This window comes from Colossoma macropomum, unplaced genomic scaffold (assembly GCF_904425465.1).
Source record: "Colossoma macropomum unplaced genomic scaffold, Colossoma_macropomum, whole genome shotgun sequence".
NCBI classification, from domain to species: Eukaryota; Metazoa; Chordata; class Actinopteri; order Characiformes; family Serrasalmidae; genus Colossoma; species Colossoma macropomum.
This window is the reverse complement of record NW_023494793.1, coordinates 29697451-29709947: the sequence shown is the minus strand read 5'-3', so window position 1 is coordinate 29709947 and position 12497 is coordinate 29697451. Positions and strand designations below refer to the sequence as shown.

Sequence of the window (12497 nt, the reverse complement as noted above, 5' to 3'; positions counted from 1 at the left end):
TTGTTTTGTCGGTGACATAGCAGAGATACAGACAGGTATTCCAGTAACTTAGTAACTGCCTGACTAACTCACTTTCTCACTCACTCACTCATTCACTCAGTCGCTCAGTCAGTCACTTAGTCTGTTATTCACTCAGTCATTCTTTGAGCCACTTGGGTCACTTATTAATTCACTTACTCACTCATTCCCTCTTTCATTTACTCACTTGCTCCTTTACTCACTCACCTGTTGTTCAGTCTGGTTGATGCCCAGCAGGTAGGTGAACTGAGAGAGGAGTGTGGCAGCAGCCATGTTGGAATGAATGCTGCGCGTGTTTGACTTCAGTCCTCTCAGACAGGAGAGCACCGTAACCGTTAGCAACAATGCCACCATGGAAACCGACAGTGAAGTGTAGGTTACTATGGCGAGGGTCTCCAGGTCACCCTCTAATTGCTACTCAACAAAGACAGCAATAGAAAGCAAGAGAAAGAGAGAGAGAGAGAGAGAGAGAGAGAGACAGACAGAGACAGAGAGAGAGAGAGTATATTTTAACAATGATTAAAGCTTTATTTGAGCTTCATTATAGTATCTTCCATTTGGGATTGAAACATTATAACACCATATTTTTCATGAGGGTGTAAAAATGCTGATGTGTTGATCTAAAGTTGGAACATTATAGTGGATTATAAAAATATTCAGCACACACTTTCGACATTTGGACACAGAAATAATCAAATTCAGTCAAATCGAATAAAACCTGGTGAAATAAGAGACTTCATAATGTACTGAATTAATTCCAACTGAGTCTAAATCACATAAAACTGATAGTTTTCTAATTTTTTAAAATAAAAGCATTTGATGGAGTATGTCCACACTGAATGTTTCAAAATGTACCATTCACTTTCCAGTTCATACAGTTCATACATATTGAAAACAAACAGCAAAACAGCCCATTTTGAATTCAGTGTTTTACATTCTGCCGATTCAGCCTACAGCAGTTTAAACCCACCCATTCATAGTGAAGTTATTAGAAGTGAACTGCTTTTAGAATGAGACACAATACAGGGCAGCCAATAAGAATGGAGATTGTTTACAAATCTCAGTCTTAAAGACACAGTGACAAAAACAGCCCACAAGAAAATTGTAGGATGTGGGACCTTTAAGAACTGCAATCAAATTTAATTGAGAAGTCAGACTTTTTGTGAATTCATTAGTTATTTTTCAATTTGTTTTTCCCTTTATTATTTGCATTATTTGTTACCTCTCTTTGTGAGCTGTCCATCAGAACCCCAAAAGTGCCAAGTTTATGGCATTGACAGCGCACATGTGACGTGTTCCTGTAAACGACACTGCAGTCTCTCACTGTCCAGCACCCTCCTACAGACACACTACACACACACACACACACACACACACACACAAACATACAGTATAGTAAATAACACATAATTATAAATCTTTAAAACCATTCAAAATGATCTTTTCAAGTTTTATGTTAAAAAAAGCAAAAACAAAAACAAAAAGCTACAAATATTGCACCAATCCGCCCACTTCTCCCATCTCACACTAACACATACATATGAGTATATGCATCACACCCACACACATAAACAAACTGTGTGAGACTCACGTGCTGGTGTGGTTCCACTGCACGCACAGAGGCTTGCTGCGGTTGCTGGTCTCCAGCAGGCGGAACTCCAGCAGGATGGGTGAGTCCAGGAAGCCCTCCACAAACGACTGATTATTATATACAGACACACTCACCACAGGAGAGTTCAGCACGGGGTGACGCGGCAGCCTGCAGGTAAACACACACAATGAGGCATTCTAACCATAGAACTGCAATTCTCAACTGGTCTTGCCTCAGGATGCGCATTTATCCTTTACAAAGCAGCAGTTATTTAATCTAAACTCATGTGCTAATACCTCATCTGTGTCATATTTTTATTTTGAAGCCTTGACAAGAAACGTTACCGACTGCTGTGTGCATGATACTGACTGTGTGACTTTATTAATTAAAACTAAATTGTGAGTGTTAAGCTCTAAGAAAGGCCTATTTGTACTTGGACTTGTTTTGGACCCTACAGTATTTGTATTCTGACTTGTTTTGGACTTCACTGTATTTGTATTTTGACTTTTCTTGGCTATCAGTCTTGCTAAAATCTTAAAAAAGTGGTATTTATTTGTGTTTTCTTTCTTTTAACTGTCACCAGTGAACAATGACTTGCACTCAAGCAACTCAAAGCCAAATCACTATGTCTGTTTGCATCAGATTCAGCCAATTGGCATTAGCATTGGTTGGATTCTCTCACAGCGGGCACTAAACGCCAAGAAACTCTGGGTCTTGATGTACAATTGTCTTTTGAAAAACTGAGAAAACTTCCCCACATCTAACCAAATTTAGAAATGCACTGTTGGAGCTGTATTCTAAATGTTTAAGCCATACTACATTTCATTTTAAGTAGAAGAGATTTATTATGATGATTTGATTTGTTTTTGCAGAAATAAAAGTACATTTGTGTCAATTTCTGATATCAAAACAGAAAATCGTCAGAATTGCAGACTTGAACCTGTCAAAATGAATGTTAATTGAATACAAATATAATTCATTACCTATGCAATTAATTATGTAATTACATAATTTCACTTAAACAGTAAAGCAAAATGAAAGTAACAATTCTAGAATTCTAGTCTTAATTCTGGTGTGAATCTGCAGGTGTATTGTATTTAAAATGATCAAGAAATTTGGACGTTAAGACTAGTTAAGGCTTGGTCTTGTAGAGGGCTCTGTTATGTTCATTTGATTCGATTGTGACTTGGCCTCAGGCCTCTTTAGAAGTTTGACTTGAGGCCAACTCCGTGCCTGCTCAAGAGTCACAATCCACCAACAGTACATGAATAAACATCTATGCACACACTCACACATTTATGCAAAGGCAGACAGACACACAAGCTCTCTGTCAGGAATGATTTAGGTATTTAGAGTGAAATAAACAAAAACACATACCTGACCCCACGGCGATCGGTGTGGTATTTTGGAGGTAGAGCGGCTCCCAGGCTGCGGTAAATGAGCAGGATGACAATGGTGATGGGCGGATCAGGCAGCCACACAGCCCGCCGTGCTGCCGGCACCTCTGGAGTCTGATTGGCCAGGAGACTCACCGGGGCAGGAGGAGGCGGAGCTGAAAGATTTCAGACAGTGTGGGTAAGTTATATCCAGACCATGTCAAGATTCTTTATTGCCACACAAAAACACAAAGCAACAACAAACAGTTAGCTAAAAATGAAAGTTGGAGCAAATCAGAAAGACATAAGAAAGAGCAGATAAGAATGACTTAGAAGTGTGACAGAATTGGCTGCAAACTAATGCTGAGTTGAGGAGTGTTAATGCCGCAGAGTGATGCAGTACTGTGTCCGTCATGTAATGTAATATTGCATTTAAAAAGAATTACTGGCCTTCCTGGAATCATAGATAGACATTGCTTATTGCCTGGAGCCAATGGTCGCTACATTTCACGTTTCGGCCACTAAAAATGCTGAGCCTGTAGTCCGAGTGATTTTTGTGTACTTTTACTTTTGTATCAAACATCAGACAAATCAAATTTTGTCATATTTCCTCAATTGTAACTGGTGCGATAGCTAACATGGCTGTGTGGTGACTGTGCTGAGCTGGTCCACTAGTACTATATATGCTGTTCTACTGACTAAAGTTTGCTAAGATCACTAATTGAAATAAAGTCTTAAATAAAATAAGGTGTCAAATAAGCTGACTATCACTGTAGTAGCTGACCAGTTCCTAGCAACATAACTTAGATCAGATGATGTCAGGACTGACCAGCTTGACAGGTGGTCACCACAATGTTCTTATTAATGTGAGGTTTTTAATAAATATTTCCTTTTTCAAAGCAACACTTGACCAGTTATTGGTATTGAAGTATGCTTATTATTACAAATACAATGTATATAAAATAAACATGTTTATATTATTGTGGCTATGAGTTCTTCATTTTGGCGACAAGATTCACTGGCTGGAGCAGGCAGCACAAGTTTTTACATCTACCGCTGCCCGGAATTATATTTCATTTTCTTTTATTTTTGACACAAAAGATTTTTTACTATTTGTCTCTCCCTTTTCCTTCTGTGTTTTGTATTTTAATATTTTACTATATTTTATTGTTTTCTGGCTTTTTTCTTTCCTCTACAATTTCTTTTCATCTCTCTGTAATGCACATAAAAAAAAAAAAAATTGCTAAAGTGCATTTAATGTGGGCTGGAGTGGGCAGAAATAATTTCTGAAGCCCTACTTCTTGTTCCACTTAAGGTACAGGGATTGAAAGTATGTGTATTAATGAGGGCGCAGTGATAAATGAGGCCATATTTATGACCTTATATCTAACTACAGTTACGCTACAGCACCAGAGGTCAGTATATTTGTGAGAGAGTGTAAGTATGTATGTTAGTGGGTGTGTACTTACGGTTGTTGCGCTGTGGAACTAGGACACTAGGTGGCAGCACCACGTGTGTGTGACTGTCCCAAAGCAACTGCCCTCGGAACAGCGTGCTGTGATAGCGAGGAAACCTTCTCCGCACATGAGTGTGGTTCTCCACACGGTCCACAGTCATCACTGCAGGTTGTGCGAACACACAAACACAGTGAGCTTTAGTGTCAATACATCACGTTCTATACCAGTGGTCAAACACTCCTTCTGGAGATTTACTGGCTCCAACTCAGCTTAAAACTCCAAAACCTCAAAACTATATCATCCAGTTGGTAAAGGTGCTTTGAGAAAGCAGTGATGGGGCAGGTGATGGAAGCAAACTTTGCAGAAATATAGTTCTGCAGAAGATGAGTCGGTGACTAGTTTTCTGAACTACCACTGGATTTAAATCAGGTCTCCAAACCATTTTGAGGAAAGCAAAATTCAGAAACAAATAGTATTTTGCTAGGAACAAAAATGTAATAAAAAATGTAATCAATCACCCATTAACTGATCTGGAACAGAAGCATTGATTTGAAATCTCTATTACTGTGTAATAACTTTATTTTTCTGTTACATGGCCTTAGACTAGCATATTATTTATATCTTACCTCTAAACCTTCAAATGTTTTTGGTTCAGCATCATATTTCGAATGTATAGCATGTGTATGGTAATTTTTGAGCTCATTCTATAGATTAATGTGGCAATTAATTCCTTAGGCTGTGTGTTTGTGGTTCTGCTCAGTGCCCTACTGGAAACCCTACTGATGTGATAAATATTAGCTTGAGCTGCTTTAGAGTGGACATGTGTGTGAGACTGACCGATATTAGGTGCCACCAGCGCTACAGGGTTGAGGTAGGTTTGTTTCATGTTCTGAGCAAGGGTGCGGGAATATTGCTCTAAAAGGTCCGCCAGGCCTGCCGCTCCGCTCTGGCCTGCATTCTGAGCCCTCCACAGCCCTGCACTGGCCGGACCCAACAACACACTGCAGGCCCGCAACGTGTTCTGCAGGGAAAGGGAGAAACAGAGAGAAAGAGGGAGAGAAAAAGAGAGAAATATTGTGACTAAGCGTCATTCACATTGCTTGCTTTATTGCTCAACTTAGTTCACAATCAGTTCACAGCAAGGCTGCACATTATGTATCATTTGTTAAAGGGGAATTCCACTGATTTTTCAAAAATTCAATCACTGAGATGTAAACAAAGTCATTCAGGGTGGTTTGATCATAGGGATTCTAGAGAAACTGAGTCAGAATTGTTCACAGTGGTGGTGATAGGAACCAGACTGCTGAAGAGTTTAATGCCTCTAAAAGCTCCCTCACAAAAGGTTATTACATGTAATGGTTATGAACATGCTGCCTGATGACTGAGACATTGTTTCATGGTAGTTTTGAGAAGGTTTTGGGCTTTTAAAAAAAATTCATTCATAGTAATTTACTTTAGTCAAAAAATACTGAAGATTAATCTTCAACTGTGTAATTATTGGTGCCAACAGTGATACAGTATTGTTACTGGTGCAACACTAATTTTAATATTGCAATATGTAGCAATATAATCCTGATGTTGTGTGTCATCCATTTGTACAGTTCTACAGATCTTGTACAGATTGCAGTGATGTGAATATGTGCAGTGAAAAGTTATATGAACTAAGACTCCATATGAAAGTGGCTCAAATTTGATTTGAAGAGACTGAGATGTTTCTGTTCACACCATTCTGAGAAAATCAGATCAATGTAATATTAAGACAAAAAATCTGGCACTTCAACTTTGCAACATGAACGTAGCCCTAGAGAGTGAGACGGAATAATGGTGAGGCCAGATGGAGCCCAAAGCGGAAAGCACGGAAGGCTGCAGTGTGTGTCCAGTGGGGATTCTCACTTCTGTGAAATGTGCATCCTGTGTGGCCGTCAATCCAAAACCTGACTGGAGGCTCTCAAAGGTCAAGAGGCGGGACAGCAGTCTCTCAGCGATCTGGAGGTCGTTGCCATAGAGACGGGGCGTTGCCTCAGTGACGTCACGCAGCTGATGAGCCAGCTTCTTCTCAATGATTGTGTTGAGCTCTGTCTCATTCCTTTCTACAGCCTCCAGCTGCTCACATACATATACAGACAGTATGTGTTATTAGGAGTTTGTATAATTATTCAGAGAGAGAGAGAGAGGGAGAGAGAGAGAGAGAGAAAGAAAGAGAGAGAGAGAGAGACAGAAATAGGGTAGTACGTGCATGTTTGTATGTGAGCAGTGATGTTTGCTGTCTTACCGCTGTGTTCAGCTCAACGAAAGCTGGAGAGGTGCAATTATACAAATCAGGCTCCAGCCAGCCTCGGTCTACATCACAGTGACGAATAGCAGCTCCTGCAACACACAAACAGTAATTAGAGTAATTCATTTATTAAACCAAGTTATAACATCACACACACATTTTGCTTCTTAAAGCAGATGAGCCAAACATATAGATTTAAGAACATGTAGGCCTGTTTCAAGCCTTAATTTGTAATTTGTGCTCGACTGGTTCTGGTATCTATTTTAGGGCGCTCGGCAATGTATGACATATGCTTATGCCCTATGCACTTTTAACTCCTGTGTGAGCGCTCAGTAACAACAAGGGAGAATAACATGGATGCTGTTTATCACTCGTAAGTGTGCACCCAACTCCTCAGATTGTCCATTCCTCAAAAGAGCTTATGCAGTGTTTGCATCAGTACCACACTGGACCCACACCAATTTGCCTACCGCTGCAACAGGTCGACGGAGGACGCCATTTCTACAGCGCTACACACTGTACTGACCCACCTGGACTGTCAAAACTCATATGTCAGAATGCTGTTCATTAACTTCAATTCAGCATTTAACACGGTGATCCCCTCCAATCTTAAAGCTTAGCCAGCTTGGTTTCAGCACATGTCTCTGCAATTGAATTCTGGACAACCTGACTTCTTGCCTTCACCCTGAACACCGGCTTGCCACAAGATTGTGTGCTCAGCCCTCTTCTGTGCTCCCTGTTTACCCATGACTGTGTTCCTGTTTATGGCTCTAACTCCATAATTACGTTCGCGGGTGACACCACAGTGATAGGTCTGATCAGAGGTGACAATGACAATGACAATGACTGTCTACAGGGATGGGGTGCAGCACCTGGCTGTATGTGATGACAACAACCTGGCGCTCTACACCCAGAAAACCAAGGAGATCATAGTAGACTTTAGGACGGTTAGGAGCCAGGCACACTCCCCCATCTACATCAGCGGAGCTGAGGCAGAGAGTGTGTCTGGTTTCAAGTTACTCACCTGGTCCCTAAACTCCTCCATCATGGTCAAAAAGGCGTAACAGCGCCTTTACTTCCTATGGAGCCTCAAGAAAGCTCACCTGTGTCCCGGGATACTGGTGGACTTTTACCGCTGTACCCTTGAGAGCGTACTCTCAAACTGCATCTCAGTGTGGTATGGCCACTGCTCTGCATCTGACCGCAAAGCGCTTCAGCGGCTGGTGAAAACTGACTAACACATAACTGGTACCCAGTTATCCATCACTGAAAACATTTACCATAAGCATGGCCTGGGCAGGGCGAGGAACGTCAAAGACGTTTCTCATCCTAATCATGGACTTTTTACCCTCCTCCTATCTGAAAGCTTTACAGGAGCCTCCACTCCTGCACCAGCAGGCTCAGGCTGCTGAACTCCACACCACCACTTTAACCGCATCTTTGCACTCACTGCACTGTTACTACAGTCATATTTGTACAGTCTATTACTGGACTATTCATATTTGCACAGACAGCTACTGTACATGTTTTTACTCTGCATACTCATAATTTTACATACGCTGCTCTCACAGTACATCTCACTACGTACGTTTGCATTCTCACCACTAATGTATGTATATTATATTTATACTTGCAATATTTATATACATTTTTTCTACTCTACTGTCCTTAATTGTACCTATTGTAACCACAGCATTGTTTACCATGGTTACTTTCGTGCACTTTATATCTAAATAATACTGTATTTTGCACCTTTGGTTAGGTGCTAACTGCATTTCATTGGCTCTGTACCTGTGCTCTGCACAATGACAATAAAATTGAATCTAATCTAATCTAATCTAATCTAATCTAATCTAATCTAATCTAAGTAGTTCCCAATCCCCCATGCTCTGCCTATGTCAGTCATTGGGGAACTTGTTAAGTTGTTAACATGTTGTTAACTTGTTCACATGTTAAGTTGAATCTTGTGTGCTTGAAAACGTACATAGTGTGGGGTCACAAGGACTGGGATTGGAAACCCTGTGTTTACATTATGATGGTATACAATCAACAGCAAACTGGATATTCTACTCCATTCAATAGAGTAGTGAAGGAAATTATGCCAGCGCCAGTGGTGACAGCAGTGTATTGCAATAGTCAGCGCAATGTTCCATCAAAAGATCATTTGTCCTATTTTATGCTGCCAACTGTGATGGTGAAATAAACTCGATGTTGATTTTTTTCCAAGCCATAGATGCCGAACATCTTATTGTTGAATATTATACAGCAAATATGAAAAGAGTACAGAGCATCCTCCCGTCTTTCTACCTTAAATAAACAACTGACACAGTATGTGCAGTATGTTTGAAGCACATGTTTAAGCACACTGATGCTCACCTACTGATCCTTTAGGACAGGGTACAACAGCAGGCAGGTTGAACTTGGTCCTGGGCCACCAGATCCCCAATGTGATGGTCTTGGGACAGCCATCATAAATTACTGTGGAAGAAGGGGGGGGGGCAAATAGAGCAGCATTTACACAGTTGCTTATTCATGTTTATTGAAAAGCTCTATCCAACAACAGCAAGCAGTGCAGAGAGAGCACCAGCAGAGCAAAAAGACAGTGGGAAAGTGAAACTAAAACAGCAGAGTCAGTGAAGGAGCACTACAAGCTTTTATTTATTAATTTAAAAGTCATATATTATTGACTTGCTGCTAATCTTCTCCCATAACTGCACATTATTATGTCAGAACAGAAAGTAATATGCAGTATAATATCAAAACCTTGGATCACTGTTGATGAATCACTGTGAGCATTCTTTACCACTGTAAATACATATTCAAAATGCTGATATATTAAACTAAACATATTAAATATTTTTTTAGGTACTGAAAGGTCAAATCTTCATAACAGAACACTTGATGGTCAGAATCATGACAGGCTCATAGAGAGATGCACCCACAACTATACAGAGAACAATGAAGAATGAAAAAAGGTGGTAGATGGATGGCTATTTACATACATCTGTGCACAATAAAATCATTAGTGTTGAATTAACTTCAGCAACGTACAGTATATATGAGCAATGACATGAATATTTATTAATATTTAGTTTGCTTTGAGGGGGCTTATACTGTATATGTTCTCCAGGCATCAATGTAACACTTGTGACTTTAATGGGAAATGGATAAACAGATGGTTAAATGCATGGATGAATAGATGGATGAGTGAATGAACAAATTAATGGATGACGGATGGATGAATGATTGAATGGAGGATGGATCAAAGGATGTACAGATGAAGGATGGATGGATAATAAATGGATGATGGATGGATGAATGGATTAACAGATGGATGGATAGATGGATGGATGGATCATGAATGGATCCTAATGGATGGATGGGTAGATATATGATGGATGGATGGATGGATGGATGGATGGATGGATGAGATGGGTGAATGGATGGATAGATGAATAGATAAAAGATTGTTAATGGATCGTGAATGGATGGATGAAAAAATAAATGGAAGAAAAGATGAATGGACAATAGATGGATTGATGGATGAATGATGGATGGATGATGAATGGAGGATGGATGGAAGGATGTATAGATGAATGATGGATGGATGATAAATGGATGATGTAACAGATGGAATGGATAGATGGATGGATGGGTGAATGGATGATTGGAGGAATAGATGAAAGATTGTTAATGGATGGGTCGTGGAAGGATGGATGAACAAATAAATGGAAGAAAGGATAAATGGGCAATGGATGAATTGATAGATGAATGGACAGATGGATGAATGGGTGAGTAGAATAAAGATTAGTCATGAACGCATCATGGATGGAGGGATTGCATGAATAAATGTAAGAAAGGATGACTGGACGGTGGATAGATAGATGGATAGATGAACAGATGGATGAAAGGATGATGAATGCCTAATGGATGGAAGGGTAAAAGGATAGATGATGGATGAAATAATAGATGGATAGATGAATAATGGATAGATCATGGATGGAACACGAGTGGACTGAAGAATGGATGAATGGAGGGATGGCTGATAGATGGATAGATAGAGCATAGATGAAATGACGAATGAATGGACGGATGGATGTATTTGGGTGTGTGATTTGGTCTCACCTTCACAGCCTGTCTGTGTGACCTCAGCGAATGGGTTGTCACACATGTTGCACTGTCGGCCAATCACGCCCGGCCTGCACTGGCACTGACCGCTTTCTGGGTCACACGACCGCGAGAAGGAGCCCACTGGGTAGCAGTCACACGGCAGGCACACGTCACTGCTCCGCCGACGGTAATGGAACTCCTGACACATTCATATACGCATACACGAACACATATATACAGACACACAAATACACACAAACATCAATACATCGAAACAGACAAAGAAAAAAACATACAGCCAATCAAATCCACACAGACACACATAAATAAGTCACAGTTACATGATGAAAGACAAAGAGATGCACTCACACATTTAAAAACACCAACATAAAGGAAGACACAAACAAAGACATGAACAAATACATCATTCAAAACCGCAAAAAGGCACAAAGACAGATTTACACAAACAGAATCCCATCATGTCACCCAAATTCATGGAGGTGTAAGGCAAAAACAAACACATAGACATAAACAAAAACAGAGGGACAAAGGAGGCCGGTGAGTTGCCACAGAACTACATTCAAACTGACAAACATAAACAATGGGCCTCACTGCCATACAAAGTATGAAAGAGGCTATTGTATTATAACCTTGACATTATAAACACTTGAAAATCCTTTAATAAGGAAGGCTAGCAAGAAATAATAACAGAAGAACCTTATGTATAAGTGAATTTTTGTTTTTGTAATTCATTAAATGTTAATGATTAAAATGTTAATTCCTGGGAGCGTTTCTTTGGCCATTTCCAACAGCGATGGGTTATATGGCACCAGAATAACTCATCACAGTGTACTCTGACTCAGATAAGCATGTAAGTGTCTCTAACATTACTTTAGGGTGTGTAACGTCATGTGGCATGACTAATCCCGCTTAATTAAGGTTTACACACATGTGAATCAATTACCATATGCCTCACAGGCTAACCGTGCTGCCAATTACTCAGCATGTGAGTGCATGTGTTTCTCTATTTCACTTCATAGCCTTCTTACACACAGTAAATTACTCAGGGTCCTGTTAGAATGGATTTTTATGCTGTATTTGTCAGTATGTAAGGTAACATTTTATTTGATTAGCCTCCTATATGTGTCCCTACCTTGCATTTAACTTGGAATTATCTAAATGTCTATTAAATTCATTTTAATTTTCTATTTCCCCTTTAATTTTAAAATAATGGTTCTGCAAAAATCAAATTTTCCACTTACCCCAGATCAGCCAAGACATGTTTAGCTTCTTTAGTTTAGAACTGAGTGCCGATGCTAACATTGGTAACACTAGATCTCAATAGTCACCCAAAATGCCTAAATTGTTTCTGTAGAAATATCTCATCAGAACTTCTTTCAACCCACTCAAACTGCATCCAGGACTTTATTAAGGTCTGACAGAACTGTTGATGTGGTTTAGGATGCAGTTTGACTTACTGTGAAGTATAACAATGAACAAAACTGCAGGCAACCTCTTTAGACTACAGGGTCTCTATTCACAAACTACCTCAGGAGTAGGAGTGCTGATCTAGAATCAGTATTTATGACAATGACTGTCATTACATATTCAGTACAGAATAATCTGATCCAAGATTAGACCTGCTTTGTGAGTACTGGCCCTGGAGTTGT

General features: G+C 39.9%; 1 protein-coding gene across 1 annotated transcript in view; it reads right to left on the bottom strand.

The window, feature by feature from the left end:
- Window positions 1–12497, bottom strand: part of celsr3 (cadherin, EGF LAG seven-pass G-type receptor 3) — a 90455-nt gene that overhangs the window by 11998 nt on the left and 65960 nt on the right. Inside the window, 10 exon segments of the mRNA XM_036579109.1 lie at window positions 226–432; window positions 1241–1367; window positions 1610–1777; window positions 2987–3161; window positions 4455–4604; window positions 5280–5463; window positions 6336–6545; window positions 6715–6809; window positions 9094–9195; window positions 10843–11026. Coding sequence (XP_036435002.1) covers window positions 226–432; window positions 1241–1367; window positions 1610–1777; window positions 2987–3161; window positions 4455–4604; window positions 5280–5463; window positions 6336–6545; window positions 6715–6809; window positions 9094–9195; window positions 10843–11026 — 1602 coding nt within the window.